General features: G+C 74.0%; 2 protein-coding genes across 6 annotated transcripts; one reads left to right on the forward strand and one right to left on the reverse strand.

The window, feature by feature from the left end:
• The first annotated feature begins 406 nt into the window (after positions 1-406).
• Positions 407-12,435, forward strand: ESPN (espin). 5 transcript variants are annotated; one of them, XM_074560299.1, is made up of 15 exons: positions 407-856; positions 1,608-1,801; positions 3,859-4,045; positions 4,135-4,317; positions 4,398-4,529; positions 4,603-4,822; positions 4,895-5,172; positions 6,789-6,950; positions 7,027-7,201; positions 7,489-7,515; positions 8,785-8,930; positions 9,019-9,300; positions 11,189-11,268; positions 11,359-11,370; positions 11,469-12,435. In XM_074560299.1, the coding sequence occupies exons 1-15, from the start codon at positions 563-565 to the stop codon at positions 11,614-11,616; spliced, it is 2,520 nt and encodes an 839-aa protein (XP_074416400.1). In that variant the 5' UTR covers positions 407-562; the 3' UTR covers positions 11,617-12,435. The 5 variants fall into 5 exon arrangements, with proteins under 5 accessions (XP_074416400.1, XP_074416401.1, XP_074416395.1 ...); XM_074560300.1 differs by lacking the exon at positions 7,489-7,515; XM_074560294.1 differs by lacking the exons at positions 11,189-11,268; positions 11,359-11,370; positions 11,469-12,435 and adding an exon at positions 9,493-10,811.
• Positions 12,436-12,469: 34 nt separating this feature from the next.
• TNFRSF25 (TNF receptor superfamily member 25) lies at positions 12,470-16,365 on the reverse strand. The gene is made up of 7 exons (XM_074560307.1): positions 15,793-16,365; positions 14,114-14,309; positions 13,893-14,024; positions 13,615-13,767; positions 13,460-13,541; positions 13,322-13,374; positions 12,470-13,237 (listed from the first exon to the last, which is right to left on the reverse strand). Exons 1-7 carry the CDS (start codon positions 15,820-15,822, stop codon positions 12,609-12,611), a joined length of 1,275 nt encoding a protein of 424 aa, XP_074416408.1. The 5' UTR covers positions 15,823-16,365; the 3' UTR covers positions 12,470-12,608.
• Positions 16,366-16,379: the final 14 nt, after the last annotated feature.

The raw sequence follows: 16,379 nt of genomic DNA on the forward strand, positions 1-16,379 counted from the left end.
AGGGCGGGAAGGGCAGGCAGGGCAGGCAGGGCAGGCAGCGTGGTGCTGTCCGCGGTGCTGATCGCGTTCCGCCGCCGCTCTCCGCGGTGCTGCCGGAGGGGGTGTCCCCGCCCGCCCCGGCCCCGTGCCCGTGCCCGTGGTAACGGCCCACGGCTCCCGCCGTCGGTTCCCGACGTGCCTCCCCTCCCCGCCCGTCCCGGCCCCCCCGCGGCAGCAGGAGGCAGGGCAGCGTGCCCCGCATCCCTCCGCTCTGCCCGTGCTGCCGGCACCGGTAGGGACACGTCGGGCCTGCCGGGGGAGCCCGTCACGGCCGCGCCGCACCGGGCACTGGCCGCTCTCGGGGTCCCCCGGGCTGGCCCGGGTCCCGGCCGCAGCCCGGCAAAGGGGCCGGGAGGGAGCGGGCAGCCGCCGCGCCGTCGGGCGGGGCGGGCGGAGGGGCGGCCCCGGGGGAGGAGGAGGAGGAGCCGGCGGGGCCGAGGGGCGGCGGGGCGGGAGCGCCGCGCAGTGCCAAGCGGCGGCCGGTGCCGCCGGGGCCGGTGCCGCCGCCGGGGCCGGTGCCGGGATGGCGCTGGAGCGGGCGCTGCTGGCGGCGCGGCAGGGGGACGTGGAGGCGTTGCGGGGGCTGCGGGCGGCCGGGCTGCTGCGGCCGGGGCTGCGGGACGCCCTGGGCGCATCCCCCGCACACCACGCCGCCCGCGCCGGCCGCCTCGCCGCGCTCCGGTACCTGGCGGCAGAGACCGCGCTCCGCGGGGACGCGCGGGCGCGCAACGGGGCCACGCCGGCCCACGACGCCGCCGCCACCGGCAACCTGGCCTGTCTCCAGTGGCTGCTCACGCAGGGGGGCTGCGGCGTGCAGGTGCGAGCGGGGGCGCGGGGGGGAGGGGAGTGGGTGGGCGCAGTGCCCCCCGAGGGCGCGGGTGACTAGGGAGCCTTTTGCCGGTTCCGCGGGGAGACGGTGGCGCGGGGACCCTCCAGCTCTGCCGCCGGCGTGCCGGGGTCCCGGCCAGCGGAGCCGGGGGGTCCGGGGGAGGGCCCGGCATCCCGGTGGGACTCAGCCCCGAGGGGGCACAGACCCTCCGGGGCCGTGCCCGGGGCTGCCGGCCCCTCCCGGGGTTATACAACGGCGGGACCGGGGCGGTAAGCGGCTTGCCCCGGGGCCGGCCGAGAGCTAACGACATGTGACGGGCCGGAGGAAGAGGAGGCGGCGGAGGGGCCGGGAGCGGGGATTAAGCAGGAAGGACGGGGTCAGCACGCTGCGGTGCCATCCTGGCCGGGGGCCAGCTCTGCCCGCGTCCCGCTGAGCGTGGAGGGCGGCCGGGCCAGTGGCACCGCGGGGCTCCACGCCGAGCCCCTGTGGGCCGGGGCTGCCCGCTGCCGGCAGAACAAGGGGGGCTTTGTGCAGCACTCGCTGAGTGCGGATGCAGGCCCCGCCGGAGGGCAGACATGCTTGTCCCACAGTCCTGCCGATGGCCTGTCCCCTCCCTCTGGCCCCGTTCTATGCAGACGGGACCTCCACTGCAGCCAGCCCGCCCTCGCCAGGGCCACCCGCAGTCCACACCCCCATGCACGCTCCCCGATGCCAACAGCCACCCCGCTTCCTCCCACAGGACACAGACAACTCTGGTGCCACCATCCTACACCTGGCAGCCCGTTTCGGTCACCATGAGGTGATTGACTGGCTCCTTCGCTTCGGGGGCAGTGACCCCACGGCGGCCACCGACACGGGAGCGCTGCCCGTCCACTACGCTGCGGCCAAAGGGGATTTCCCTTCCCTGCGACTCCTCTTGGGACACTGCCCAAGGTAACGGGCTCCACTCTGGGGCCCACCAGCAGGAGAGGGGCCAGCAGAGGAGCAGGTGTCCACTGCCACTCCATCCCTCCCTCCAGCCACTGGGCAAGGTGCCCGCAGCCATCTTCGTCCCCTGGCTCCAAGGGCAACACAGCTGTGTTATCAGGCTGGGCAGCCAGCTGCACCTTCTTTATGGCCCGGAGAGAAAGGGCGAGGAGGAGAGCGGTGAGCGCTGGCAGAAATATTGCCACTGGCCGCTGGGTTGGTTCCTGGAGCTCCTGGCGCAGGGCGATAACACAGTCGCCTTTGTCTGCTGCCGTTATGTAAATGGATTAGGCTGCCCGCCGAGGAGAGGCTGCTACCCTGCCGGAGGCCACCTTCCCGCCCACCCGGGGACGCAGGCACTGCTGGAGGCGGCAGCCCTGCTGGGCTGGCACCACTGCGGCAGCATCCCCGTTTTGCCTCCCAAGTGGTATCGGGGCTGGCCTGGGGTAGGCAGCGCGGCAGCCCACCGGGCACACGGAGCCAGGCCTCACCACGGGGCTGCAGCGGGTGATCAGGCGGCCCCTAAGCTGATTTCCTGCAGTGGGCAGAGGCCGCTGGAAATAACCCACAGCCCCGGTTGGATGCGCTGTCTGCCCATGCCAGGGCTGTGGATGTGAGAGGATTTGTGGCTGCCCCACATCCGGGGGGGTCCCGAGGCAGCAGGAGGTGAACCAGGGCTCAGCACCCCTCTGTTCCTGGGTGCCAGACCCCTCCACCACACTTCCCACCAGGCAGGGCCTCCCCAGCCCCCGCCCCATCTCTTTATCCCCTTGCCCCAGGTGTGGCAGCTCAGCCCCAGGAACCTGTGAGGATTAAACCCTGCGTCCCACAGCCCGGCCTGGTGCCCACGGTGTCGGCCCTGGCGTGGTGTGGCGCTGGCGGCAGCCCTCCCAAGTTGGCTTTCACGCCAGGGAGCTGGGGTGGCTCCGCTGCTGTCGCCGCCTTCCCTCTGAATTATTTATGGCTGGCCCCGCTCCCGTCCCCGCGCCCGCCCGGAGGCTCCATTACAGCCGCGAAATCCAATCCCCAGGGCTGCTGCGGGATGCTGGTGCTCCTAGCCCACCCTCGCACTGCCCTGCAGGGTCCCCGGCAGCCGGCGGCCCGGTGTGGGGTCACAGCCATCTGGCAAAGCAGTTTACCGGCGCTCACCCAAGTGGCTTAACCCCTTCCCGATTAGTGGGAAACAACAATCAGGGGCTCAATGCGTATCCGTGGCCCCGCCGACCCCGTGCCCCAGCCCAGCCTGCCGCCATGCCAGCCCCTGCTCCAGGAGCGCCCATCGGCACGGCACAGTGGGAAGGCAGTGCTGGCTGCGGCCCGTCTCACTGTTACAGGGATCAATTATTAAGGGCCCGTGATCATTGTGATAACAGAGCAGAGTATTTATTGCTCTTCCTTTTTTAAATATTCAGCAGGTTTTTTTATGGAGCATTTAATAAAACAGCTTCCTGCATGGTGGGGCTGCAGGATGCAGCGCCGCAGGATGCTGAATATGGGGGCTATGGGATTTGGGATGTGGACTGTGGGATTTGGGATGCAGAATGTGGGACATGGGGACGCCAAGGCCCGCTGGGGCAGCGGGGGGATGCCCATGCCCGTCTGCGGGGCTGGCAGGGGGCAGCGGGGCCGGGCAGCGCCATCGTGCAGGTCAGCCTTTCCCTGCCGGCTCCCCCGTGGCCGGCGCTGCCTAAGCTGCTTATTTAAAAATACTGCTAAATTGCAGTGTCCAAAAACAGCCGGAGGAAGGAGCTTAGCCTAAGCAGGCTGATTAACTTAGTGACCTCCCACCGCAGCAGCCACTGCCGTGCGGGGACCCAGCAGGGAGCCGAGGGGTGGGAGCTCCCAGGCCACGCTGCCCGGCCCTGGCGCTGCCCTGCCTGCCCCCAGCCAGCGTGTCCCCCGTACCCTGCGTGTCCCCTGTGCCCCCACATGTCCCCATGTCCCTGCAACCCACGTGCCCACCCGTCCTGGCACGCTGCCGGCGGTGGTGGCAGCGGGTGACGGGCGCTGTGCCCCACTTGCAGCACACTGAGTGCCCAGACCAAGACGGGGGCCACCCCGCTGTACCTCGCCTGCCAGGAGGGCCACCTGGAGATCATCCAGTACCTGGTGCAGGACTGCGGGGCTGACCCCCACGCGCGCGCCCACGATGGCATGACCCCGCTGCACGCCGCCGCCCAGATGGGCCACAACACCGTCATCGTCTGGCTGGTAAGCGCTGGCGTGGCGGTGTGGTGGCACGGCATGGCGGCACAGCATGGGGCTGGCAGCACCAGCGCTTAGCCTGCCTGCCCGCGCAGATGAGCTTCACGACGGTGAGCCTGTCGGAGCGGGACGCCGAGGGGGCCACGGCCATGCACTTCGCCGCCAGCCGCGGTCACGCCAAGGTGCTAAGCTGGCTGCTGCTGCACGGCGGGGAGATCACCACCGACGGCTGGGGCGGCACGCCGCTGCACGATGCCGCTGAGAACGGCGAGCTGGAGGTGGGTGCCGATGGCTGGTGGGGTGCCAGGGCACAGGGGGGCCACCCTCCAGCCCTGCCACGCTTCTCCCCTCTCCCCAGTGCTGCCAGATCCTGGTGGTGAACGGCGCCGACCTCAGCGTGCGTGACCAGGACGGCTACACAGCGGCCGACCTGGCCGACTACAATGGCCACGGCCACTGCGCCCAGTACCTGCGCACCGTGGAGAACATGGTACGGTGGCGGCCTGGGGAGCACGCGGGGAGCACACGTGTCCCTGCCGCCTGACCGCGCGCTGTGCCGGCAGAGCGTGGAGCATCGCGTGCTGTCGCGAGACCCCTCGGCGGACGGGGAGTGCCGGCAGCCCGACTCGGGCATGTCATCGCCCAACACCACGGCGTCAGCGCCCCAGGCGCGCTTCGAGGTGGGCTCCCCTGCCAGCACCCTCTCCAACTACGACTCCTGCCACTCCAGCCAGTCCAGCACCGGGGAGAAGAGGGGCGGCCCCCCGGGGGCCCCCGCCGCCCGTGAGTGCGGGGCCGGGGAGCGCAGGGCGGGGGGCGTGGGGCCGGCCCCCCCTGACCCCCTGCCCTGTGCAGGGGTGCCGGAGCCGGCGCTGGCGGACATGCAGGCCTACATGGACATGCTGGACCCCGAGACACGGCCGCGGGGCCAGGGGCCGGCAGGCGAGGGCCCACCCCCCCCACCACCCCCCACCTTCCCCCCACCGCCACCCCCGCCCCCTGTCTCCCGGCCGCCCCCGCCACCCCCCAGCTACCCTGCACCCGCGCCCCCCACCGCCCCCCACACCGCCGACATCTACGTGCGGGCCAAGAACAACCTGCGGCACGTGGAGAGCCAGGCGCTGCGCCAAGAGGTACGGCCCCGTGCACCCTGTGCCCCACGCACGGCTGCTCCTGGCCACACAGCTCAGGGGACCGGCCACCCAGGGGGGACATGCGACCGGGCACCAATCCCCCGTGGGGAGCTGGTAGCTCTTGACGGCACCGGGAGGGGACAGCTCTGGCGTGAGGCTACCTGCCCGTGATGCTGGCACGCACTGGGGGGCCAGGGTGCAACCGGCCATTAGCGAGGGTGCAAGCAAGCCAGGGCCAGTGATGCTCCGGTGCCTCTGTGGCACCGGGCAGCCCTGCTCCACCGCCACGCCAGCCAGGGCACCGGGCGGCACCGAGCAGGCCAGTGCACGGCCAGCCATCGCAGCCGCACCCACGTCACCCCAGCGACGCCACCGGCACCACACGGAGCAGGGCGTGGGCGGCTGTGCGAGCTGTAACCCGAGCGGCCGGCTCCGGTGTCGCCGGCGCTGCAGGTGTCGGGTGGCACAGCCGGTGCTGCCAGGAGCTGAGAGGGCTCAGCCGGCTGTGCACAGGTAAGAGGGGCGCAGCCCCCCGGGGCGGGCCGGGGGCGCACAGGGACACGGTGGGCTCAGGGACACCCCAGCCCCCTGCCATGGCTCTCGCCACCCCGTTGGGGACGGGATCCCGAGGCGCTGCCACGGCCGGGGCACTGGCAGAGCCCAGCACCGCGGGGGACGGGGGCACATGGGCTGGGGGTCTGGGGGAGCAGTGTGAGCCAGGCCCGTGCAGGGCTCAGGGTTCCATGGTGTTTGTTGTGCACGGCCTGGCTCATTAGCACTTACCTGGGTAATGAGCAGCCCTGCCCGGGGCTACAGATTCGGGCTGCCCTGGGGAGGTGCAGCCGTGTGCCAGCATGTTGCCAGAGCGGTGCGGGCTCCTTATGCCGCGGGGCTGAGCCGCACGGACCCTCGCGCCGGCCCAGGGCTGGGGCTGCCAGGGCGGGAGCCAGGCTTGGCATAGCGCCCGCGGCAGCTGGAGCAGGAAGCGACGAGCTGGCACTTGTTGACTTATCTGGGGCTGGTGGCGGCAGCGAGCACCCGGGATCACCGTGCAAACGCCACGGGCGGAGGTGGCACACGGGGAAATGCAAATAGCGGGGCCCCCGGCACGGGGAGCAGGGGCCATGTCGCTGCGGCACCCCAAATCCGGGGAGCAGGCACGGCCCCCTGCAGTGCCGGCGCTCGGCAGCACAACCCGCAAAGCCTCTGCGGAATGTGCCGGGGTGAGCCGAGGCTGCACCGCCTGAGAGCCCCCTTCAGAGTGAGGGCTGGAACCGGGCCCCAGCCCTGCGGGGGATAAGCTCCCGGTAATCCACGGGGCTGGGGCTCAGCACTCCTGTTCCCAGGGGGTTATCCCAGGGGAGGCTCGGCCGGGCTCCTGGGCACAGGCTATGGGGTGACAGTGCCAGGCGCCGAGGGCGCACGCTGCCACCCTGGCATGCAACCCCTGGTGCGGCCCCCCCGAGAGGACCCCTGGGGCGTGCGCCTGCCATCCCCTCAGCCTGGCATCTGCCCCTGGCCACCACTGGCACGGTCCCGCTCCGCCATGGCCCTGCCCCACGGCCACCACAGTCACAGCCGGGCAGGGCCGCGCTGAGCCGCGCTCCCCGTTGCAGCTGGCATCGCGGGAGAGCAGCCCTGAGGGCCTGCGCCGGGCCGACTCCACCCGGCGGTCGAGGAACTTCAGCAAGCAGCCGAGCACCGGCGAGTACTACAAGCACCTGGGGCACGGCGCGGCCGAGCAGCCCGGTCCCCGGCGAATGGCGCACAGCGAGGAGGTGAGCCCCCGGCCCCGCGCCGCCAGCCTGCACATGGCACCGGCACCGGGCGACGCCTGCCTGTGCTCTCTTTCAGGCATCGCCCATCTCGGGGGATACCATGCGCAACGGGGAGAGCAAGCCTGGCGCTGAGCTGCCGCCACCGCCACCACCCCCGCCACTGCCCGATGCTGCCTGCCCGCCGCCCCCGCCGCCACCCCCGCCGGCAGAGACCCCCGCCGGCCCCCGCCGCTCCTCCTCTTCCACGGGAAGTAAGTGGCGGGGCACTGGGTGGGCACGGGGAGCGATCCTGGGCATCGTCCCATCGGCTGCACCGCGGTGCCAGCCGCCCCGGCGCATCTCCTCCTGCGGCGCTCCGGCTGCGTGGCTCCTGATGGCCTTTCTGTCCTTCTCTCCTTCGGTGTCGGCGCGGGGGCCCCCACGCCCGCCCGCCCCCTCCTGCTCTCACTGCTGGCCGCTTCTCTTCTCTCTTGTCTCGCGGTGGCCCAATCCTTCCTCTGCCGCGTGCCCTGCGCCACCTCTCTGCTTCTTCCCCTAGGAGGAAAGGCGCTCAGGCAGATGAAGAGTAAGTACCGCAGCCCTGCACTCCTCCCGGCTCGGGGGGTGCCCTACCGCAGGGCTCGGCCACCGGGGCCTGATCCGGGCCATCAAGGGGCACCGGGGCCAGCAGCTGCGCTGCTTCCCACCGAGCCCTCGGGGCCGCGTTGCCGGGCCAGCGTGCCATGCGGGCGGCCAAGTGTTGGCACAGGGCTGCTGAGGCCGCTGGGCAGGGGCCGGGGCCCCACGCCCCCCGCAGCCCTGCCGCCAGCCGGGCGCACAGAGGGGCCTTTGTTTGCGCTCAGCCGGCCAGCGTGACCCCGCCACGTGAGCGCACCGGCCGCTCCCCCGCTGCTGATTGCAGCCGGCGGGCTTGGCCGCCGCTCGGCCCCCGCTTTATTAGTGCGGCTCCCGGGGCTGGGGGGGGGGTCAGCCGGCACTGGATGGCAGCAGGAGCACCCCACTGGGCCCTCAGCACCCGCAGCCGTCTGGCCCTGAGCGGGGCGAGCTGCGGGCGGCAGGGAAGGGGCTCTGCCTTGGCACGGCACCATGGGCCATTAGGGACCCACACATGGCTGGCACAGACGGTGGGTGCTCACGGGGTGGGCAGCGCGGGCATCACCGGGGACACTGCCGTGCCCTGGTGCCAGTTCCATGCAGCCCCTGGGGCTCAGGGCTGGAAGTGGGGCTGGCTTGGGCTGTTGGTGCATTGCTTTTAGGGGCTGTGGAGAAGTGTAGGGGGTCCAGGGCTCCCGGTGAGGTGGCACGGGCCTGTCCTGCTGTGCCGGGGCTGCTGCCAGCCACAGAGCCATCCCTGCTGTCACAGCACGGTGCCGCAGGGCGGGTGGCACTCAGGGCTGGGGCCACAGGAGCTGGGTGCTGGGGTGCCGGTCCAGCGCAGTCCAATGGACCCAGTAAGCTCGGTGTTGGGCTGCTGGTCCCATGGACCTGGGGAGCTGGGTGCCAGCCTGCTGAGTGCTGGAGTGTTGCTCCGGTGGGGTCCCATGGACCCAGGGAGTAGGGTGCTGCAGTGCTGTTCCTATCGACCTGGTGGGCTGGGTGACGGGGTGCTGGTCTGGCAGGGTACCATGGAGCCAGGGGACTGAGTGCCGGGGTGCTGGTCCCATGGACCCAGGGAGCTGGGTGCTGGGATGCTGCTCTGACTGGAGTCCCGGGGGCTTTTGGGTGTGGGGGGAATCAGCCGGCCACCCTGCCACCCCCATGCCCCGTGAGCTGCCGGGGGTGCTGGGGGGCTGCCGCCAGCAGGGCCCTTACTGCCCACCCTGCCTCCCCCCAGGCACCAAGTCCTTCAACATGATGTCCCCCACCGGCGACAACTCGGAGCTGCTGGCTGAGATCAAGGCTGGGAAGAGCCTGAAGCCGACACCGCAGAGCAAAGGCTTCACCACCATCTTCTCCGGCAGCGGCCAGGCAGGGGCCAACGTAGGTGGCGGCGAGGGGACAGGGGGGCCTGTGGCACGGCACGGCGGTCGGTCGCCCACCCTCCCGTCCCTGCCTCCTTCCTCCGCAGGCGGAGTCACCGGCCTCCTCCCCGTCACCCACCAGGACGCCCACCCCGCCGGCCACCCCCGAGGCCGCCGGGCCGCCGCGCTGCCTGGCCGGGGGCTCGCCGGAGCCGGTGCTGAACGGGAGCTCGCCGGTGCCGGCGGCGGGCGCCGGGGCGGCGGCGGAGGCGGAGGCGCTGGTGCCGAGCCACGACGAGCAGGGCCGGCCCATCCCCGAGTGGAAGCGGCAGGTGATGGTGCGCAAGCTGCAGCTCCGCATGCAGGAGGAAGAGGAACAGCGCCGCAAGGTAGGGGGGACCCGGCGGGGTGCGGCGGCGGCGAGCGCGGCGCGGGGACGGGCCAGCGGCTCCAGACCCGGCGAGACGGCGTGCGCGGCATCGCCTGCGGCTCCCGGCTGCGCCGGGGGAACACCCCACCCGTGTGCGGGGGCGTCGCGGCCGCGAGAGCCCCCTTCCAAGAGCCCCTCTCTCCCGCCGCAGCCCGGGAGCCGCTCGCCGCCCCCGTGCCGGCGCGGGGGCACGCCGGGACCCGCCGGGCAGCCGATGCGGGAGGAGGACGTGCGGCACCTGGAGAGGCGGCTGGGGAGCCTGCGGGTGATGCCGGAGGCGCGGCCGGAGGAGGAGCTGCCGCCGCTCCCGCCGCTGCCCGCCGCCCCGGCGCCCCGGCGCCCCGGCGCCCCCCGCCAGGACTCGCCCCCCCGCGGCAGCCAGCCCCCGGCGCTGTCGCCGGCCACCCGGGAGGGCCCCGGGGCGGGGGGGGCGGCGGGCGGCCCCGGCGCCCCGCACGACGCCCGGCGGGAGATCCTGGGCTGCGGCGTCTCCGTCCGCAGCCTCAAGGCCAACTACGAGGGGCCGGGGGCAGGCCCCGCGCCCCTCCCCAGGGTCACCAAGCGCAAGCGGGCGCAGCCCCCCGCCAGCGCCCGCCGGCCCGTCCTGGAGGAGGAGTTCGGGGACGGGGCACCGCGGCGGAGCCGGTCGGGACCGGGCGGCCCGCGGGAGCGCTCCGAGGCGCGCAAGGAGCGCGCAGTCCTCCTTTTCCTGCAGCACTGGAAGCAGCGGGCGCTGGCGGCGGCGGCGGCGGCGGGCGGGGAGGAGCGGCCGCGGCGGGCGGGGAGGCGGCGGCCGGCGGCGGGGCGGCTGCTGGCCCGCTGGAGGAGCGTGGCCCGCCGGGTGCCGGGGCGGCAGATCCGGCGGCTGAGCCGCACCACGGGGCTCTACTGGCCCCAGCACTTCTTGCCCCACGTCGGCGGGTCGCCCCTGCCCCACGACAGCCTCCCGCTCGACCTCTTCATGCTGGGCTACTTCCAGCTGCTGGAGATGCCGCTCAGCCCCGAGGAGCGGCGGTTCCGCCACCTCCTCTGCTACGAGATGTTCGACCGCCTGGGTCGCCACAGCTGGCACCGCGTCCGCCGCTTCCACCGCGCCGCGCTGGAGCGGGTGGAGGCCGGCCACCGCCGCTGGCTCGACGGCTTCGAGGACCTGGTGCAGGAGTTTTTCGGGGAGGGCCCCGCCGCGGCGGCGGAGAGCCCGCCGGAGCCCCCCGCGGCGGCGCCGGGAGGGGAGGGGGAGCCGGTGCCGGTGCCGGAGCTGGGCGAGTTCAGCGAGGAGGACGTCTGCCGCTTCATCGACCGCAGCTTCTCCTTCTGGAAGGAGAAGGAGGCGGAGATGTCCGACACCTGAGCCCGGCGGGATTCTGCGGGCGGTGCCGGCGGGGTGGCGCGGGGCTGGCCGGGACCGGGCGCCGGGGGCAGCCGGGGCAGCGGGACTCGGTGTCCGGGTGCGCTCAGCCGCCTCTGCGGCTCTGGCAGTGCCGAGGCCCGGCCGGGCTCGGCGGAGGGCTCGGTGTTAGTTCGTGCAGCCCCGGGCCGAGGTTGCGGTGTGCCGCTTGCCGTGGCTGTGTGTTGTGCGGGGGGCGCAGCGCCGGGGCTGCGCTCCCCTCTGGCGTGGCGTTTGCGGTGCCGGGGCGGCGTGGGCCCCCGCGTGTCGGTGCAATAAAGCTGTGGTGTGCTGCGAAGGGCCGTCCGCGCCGCGCACTCCTTCCTCCTCCCCGCGGCGGCGGCGGCGGCGGCGAGCCCCGGTACCGGCGAGCGCTGTGCCGGGAGAGCGGCCCCGCCGGCGGGCCCTGGTGCCGGGGGTGGGCTCCCGGCAGTGCCGGTAACGTGGCTGTCTGTTGCAGGAGAAGGAGGAGGAGGCGCGCCTGGCCAGCATGCCGGCCTGGAGGAGGGACATCCTGCGCAAGAAGCTGGAGGAGGAGAGGTGAGTCGGGGCCGGGGGTCGCCGCACCGACCGCACTCCTTCCCCCGCCCCGCGGCTCCGCTAACCCCGCTCTTCCCTTTGCCTTCGCAGGGAGCAGAAACGGTGAGTGCTGCCAGCCCCTTCCCTGGGCGGGCGGGCGGGCACGGCGGCTGCGGCGGCTCCGGTGACCGCGGCGCCCCGTGCCCTCCGCTGCCGAGCAGGAAAGAGCAGGAGAAGCTGAAGCGGGAGGAAGAGGAGAAGGAGAAGGAGCAGTCGGAAAAGCTAAGGACTCTCGGGTACGATGAGACAAAGCTGGCGCCCTGGCAGCGGCAGATCATCCTCAAGAAGGGGGACATAGCCAAGCACTAGCCACGCCACGCCGCGCCCCGGCCTTTCGCGGCGGAAGGAGGCCGGCGGGTCCCACAGCGGACCGGGACGCGCGTCGGCACCCTCCTCCCGCCGCGGACGGCCGCGTAGCCCGACCCGGAGGAGCCCCCGGGCACCCGTAGCCCCCCGTCCCGCTGCCGCCCGCCCGCCCGCCGCCCCCCCGTGCTGCCCTTCGCAAAGCGAGCTGTCGCGGCCTGGGGCACCTCGGCTCCGCCGCCGCGGCCGGGCCCGCCGCGCCGACCGGCTCCCCGCGCTCCCCGCTGGCGCCGCTCGCCATCCCGGCCGGCGCGCTCGCCTCCTCTCCTGCCCCTCCCGCCGCCGGAGCCGCTCGATGCCGCTCCCGGCTCGCCTCCGCCCCGGACCGCCTGCCTTTCCAGCGATTAAAACGATAAACCCCGCCAGCAGTGCCCCGCGCCTTCCTGGGGCTGCCCACGCCACCCCCTGCCCGCGCCGCGCCGCGCCCATCGCGGTGTCCCCGGCGCCCACGGCCACCACCACCCGCACCACCTGCATCACCCCCGTCACCGCCGCCACCCACATCGCTACCTTCACCAGCATCACCCACATCACCCGCATCGCCGGTGGTAGCCCCGATGTCAGCGGTGCCCCGGTGCCCGCCGGGCCGGCGCAGCCCCGGGAAGAAGGGCCGGGGCCCGGCGGAGGGAGAACACGCCACTTTATTGGGGCGGGGGCAGGCCCGCCCGGCAGCGGGGGGGCCTCGAGAACTATCCCATGGGTTCGCGGCGGGCTCGGCGCCCGCTCGTCCCGCGAGCGGCCGGGCAGCCGGCGCGCGGCGTCCCCCCCGGCCCTGGGAGCAGGGGGACATAAATAGGGGGGCGGGCGGGGAGGGGAGGGGACATAAAACTGACATAAAATGTCTACACGGCATAAGTAACAATACTTAGGGGTATGGCTTGGCCGAGCCGGGGGTGGTGCCGGGACCTCCCTCTGCCGGGGCGGCGGCGCCGGGGGGGTCAAGGGCCCGGCGGCAGGGCCCGGCGCAGCGCCTCGGCGCAGCCGGCCAGCTCCATGCGCTCCAGGGCGGCGAAGACGCGGTCTAGCGTGGGGCTGGTCTGCTGGCACCAGCGCTTCAGCATCTCGAACTGCTGGTCGCGGATGTGGGTCACCTCCAGCTCCACCAGCTCGATCTCCGCCTCCCGCAGCTCCAGCACCCGCATGAACTCCTTCCAGCGCCGCACCGGCACCGCGTCGATGACGGCGTAGAGCTGGCTGCCCTGCAGCAGCCCCCCGCGGGGCTCCGGGGGGGCGGAGGGCTCCCCCTCGCCACCCGCCCGGCCCGCGTCGCCGGGCTCCCCCCGCAGCAAGGCCAAGTGCTCGGGGCTCCACCTCGCCGTGCCGGCGGGACGCTCCGTCACCTGGGGGGAGCACGGCTGGGTCCAGCACGGGCTGTCGCGCACCGGGGCACTGACCTGGTACCACGGCGTGACCGCAGCTCCGGCCGTGGCGGGGTCCGCCCACCCCGCGGGGAGGGTTCCGCCAGCCGGGGAGTCGTGCCGGCGCCGCTTCCTCTTGTGGTAGATGGCGAGGGCGCCCAGAAAGAGGGGTCCGGTGAGCGCCAGCAGCACGTACTCCAGCCCTGAGCCTGCGAGGAGGAGCGGGAGCAGCCCGGTCAGCCGGCCGGCGCGGACCCCGCACCCCGCCGCCCCCGGCCCCGCCGCCCCCGCACCTCCGCCGCCGCACGCCCTCTGGCACTCCTTCCCGCACGTCTCCGGGGGGGTCCTGCAAGGAGAAAGGAGCCGTGGGGGGACTGTCCCGCGACCCCGCACATGTCCCCGGTCGGGGCTCAGCGAGGGTCAGCGCTTACGGGCGGCAGGGCCGGCACTCGCCGCCGTCGGCGTAGAAATCGGGCTTGCAGCCGCCGCAGAGCGTGTCCTGCGCCTCCGAGCCTGCGGAGAGGGCGGGAGTCAGGCCGGGCGGCGGGGCCGGGGGGACGCGGCCGGGCCGTCCCGCAGCACTCACAGGGCCGCTGGACGAGCCGCCCGGGGCAGGGCTGGCACGGCAGGCAGGAGAACTCGCTGCAGCCCCCGTCGAGGCAGTGGCGGAAGCGGCCGGGCTCGCAGCCGCAGGCGACGTTGCTGGTGGCCGAGCAGTTGCTCAGCACGCTCTGGAAAGCTGCAGGAGAGAGGCGGTGAGCGGCACGGCGTGGCACGGCACGGCACCGTGAGGCACGGCACGGCACCGTGAGGCATGGCACGGCACCGTGCAATATGGCCCGGCACGGCACGGCGACAGCTCACCGTGGTGGTCGCACTCGTAGCAGGCCTGGCACTTGGGGAAGGTGTTGGGCTGGGCGCGGAAGGTGCCGGCGGCACAGGCAGAGCAGACGCTGTCGTTGCCGTGGCTGGAGCAGGGTTTCTGCAGGAATGTCCCTGGGGGTGACAGCGGGGTGACAGGGAGAACGGCCACCCGCTGTGCCACGCCGTGCCGAGCCGTGCCGTGCTGGCCGGGCGGCTCTCACCTGCGGGACACTGGGCGCAGCACCGGCGAACCCTCTCGATCCAGTTCATGCCGGCGGGGCAGGTGGGTCTGTCGGCGTGCCTCGGCGGGCGGGGGGACGGCCGCACCGGGTCCCGTTGCCCCCGCGGCACGGCGCCGTCCTGGCGCCCCGGGGGCTGCGATTCACTCGCTGCCAGCCACAGCGCTGCCAGCATCACCTGTGGGCAGGGAGAGGGCAGGGATGGGGGCGGCGTGGGGTGCGGGGGGCAGCCCTCGCACCGTGCTGCCCACCCGGCCGGACGCACACGCCGGGCTACCGGAGTCAGAGCCGAGCCCGGTACGGGTGTCCCGGAGCTGCGCGGGTGTGCGGCCCCGCGGCCGGGAATGCCCCGCGGCAGCCCCTGCGCCGTCCTTTCCCCGCCGTACCCCAGCAAGCGGCTTCCTGCCGGTGCCGCGGGGGCCGCCGTGCCCGCTTCCCCCCCTCAACCTCCCCGTGCCCGCCGTCGGGTGCCCCCCGTGCGCTCTGCAAACGGTGCCGCCGGGGTGGCTGGGGAGCGGGGCCGGGGGGCTCGGCCGCCGGCCCCCCGCCGTGTCGGCTGGGCCGGTGCTGCTGCCCCCGGGACGGCCAGCCCGGGGGGTGCCGGCAGACGGGCGGGGGAGGGTTAAGGCTGCCGGCGCTGGCTTTCCTGGCGTTTATCTCCCTCGAAGAGGAGGCGATTTCCTCCCCGAGAGGAAGCCGTGCCCGCCTCACGCTCTCCCCGATGCTATCGCGCCTCGTACGTGCGTCCCTAACTAGGTCACCGCTTCCCCCGCGGGGCGCGGGGTGCTGTGCCCCGGGGAGCCCCGCTCCCCGGACGGCCCCGGCGGGGCACCCCCCGCCCCGGGGGGAGCAGGGGCCCGAGGGGCCGGGGAGGGCCGCGGCGCCGGCAGCGCGGGCGGGGAGCCAGGGGATTCCTCGCCGGGGGCTGGATTTCCCAGCCGCGATGGCCCCGATTACGGCGGCTGAATCATTTTCTATTAAACCCGCCGTCGGACTGGAAACTGCGCCCGGGCCGCCCCGCTTGCGGGGCGCTGCCGGTACATCGGGGCGGCCGCCTCGGCCCCGGCTGCCGGCGGCAGCTCTGAGTCACCGCCGAGGCACGGCCTTCCCACGGCGGGGCCCTGCCCGACACCGGGCGGCTGCCCCCGGCCTTCCCCGGCACCGGGTGCCCCGCCGGTCCCCGTCCCACCGCCTGCCGGGCGGCGGGCAGAGCCACCGACCGCTTCCTGCCCGTAACGCGGCCCCGGTGCGCCCGTGTACCGGGACGACCCCCGCCCATCCCTGGGATGGCCCCCGGCAGCCGCCACCACCGGTCCCCGGTGGCAGTGTTCTGCCCGCAGCCCCGTGGCTGAGCCCACGGTTCCCACAGCTGCGTCGCGGCCGTGCCCGCAGGCTTCGTGGCCGTGCCGTGCCTGGTGGTCCCTGTGGCCGTACCCGCTGTCCCCACGGCAGTGCCCGCTGTCGCCGTGACCGTGCCACGCTGCAGGCGCTTCGGCGATGCAGACCCCAGTCCCAAGCATTCAGCCGCGGGGTGGGAGTGTTTTCAGCACCCTTGGCTCGCCCCCCCCTCCTGCTCCCGGTCTCCCCCTGCGGCCACGGCCCCGGGGCACCCCGGAATCGGTGCCAGGGGGGGCGCGGGACCCCGGCGCCGCCGCACTCACCCAAGCCGCCCCCGGGCAGCAGCGCTTCATCCTTGCGGCCGATGTGGCTGGGTCATGCCGGGGCGGCGAGGGGAGCGGGGCGGCGGGCGCAGTGGGGTGTCGGGGGGGCGGCTCAGCGCCCGGGCAGGGTGCCCCGGCACCCCATCGCCCCGCCGGCAGCGCGGGACGCGTGGTGAGTGAGCGGCAGCCCCCCCCCGCACAGGCTTTTACACCCGGCGGCCGCGGGAGGAAATGCTTTTTTGGAAATGAGTCCGGGGGGTGCGAAACCCCATGACGGGAGCGCCGGGCGCGGGAGGGACCTGCACCGCCTCGCCCGGGGCCGCCGCCCTCTCCGGGGACGCGGGGGGCAGCGCTGACCCCCTCCCCGCCCCGAGCCCCGGGCCGCCCCGCGGCGTCTGCCCCGGCAGGGGTCCCACGGCCGTGCCCCCCCCCCGCGGTGCCGCCGCGGCCGAAGGAGAGGCGAGGCGGGCCCGGTCCGCACCAGCTGGGTTTATTGCTCGTCCGGGACGCTCCGTCCCCTCCGCGGTTCCCCCGCTCCGGCCCCGGGCGCCGCCGCCCGTCCCGCCCCGGCCAGACCCCGGGGCCAC

The sequence above is a fragment of the Larus michahellis genome, chromosome 16 (genome assembly GCF_964199755.1).
Source record: "Larus michahellis chromosome 16, bLarMic1.1, whole genome shotgun sequence".
In the NCBI taxonomy this organism is placed as follows: Eukaryota; Metazoa; Chordata; class Aves; order Charadriiformes; family Laridae; genus Larus; species Larus michahellis.

Coding starts and splice junctions, on each gene's coding strand:
- TNFRSF25 (XM_074560307.1), bottom strand. CDS start 15,822: ATGAAGCGCTGCTGCCCGGGGGCGGCTTGG. Junction 14,025..14,113: donor CTGCGCCCAGTGTCCCGCAG/GTGAGAGCCGCC, acceptor TGTCACCCCCAG/GGACATTCCTGCAGAAACCC. Junction 13,768..13,892: donor CTACGAGTGCGACCACCACG/GTGAGCTGTCGC, acceptor TCTCTCCTGCAG/CTTTCCAGAGCGTGCTGAGC.
- ESPN (XM_074560294.1), top strand. CDS start 563: ATGGCGCTGGAGCGGGCGCTGCTGGCGGCGCGGCAGGGGGACGTGGAG. Junction 857..1,607: donor AGGGGGGCTGCGGCGTGCAG/GTGCGAGCGGGG, acceptor TTCCTCCCACAG/GACACAGACAACTCTGGTGC. Junction 4,530..4,602: donor TGCGCACCGTGGAGAACATG/GTACGGTGGCGG, acceptor CTGTGCCGGCAG/AGCGTGGAGCATCGCGTGCT.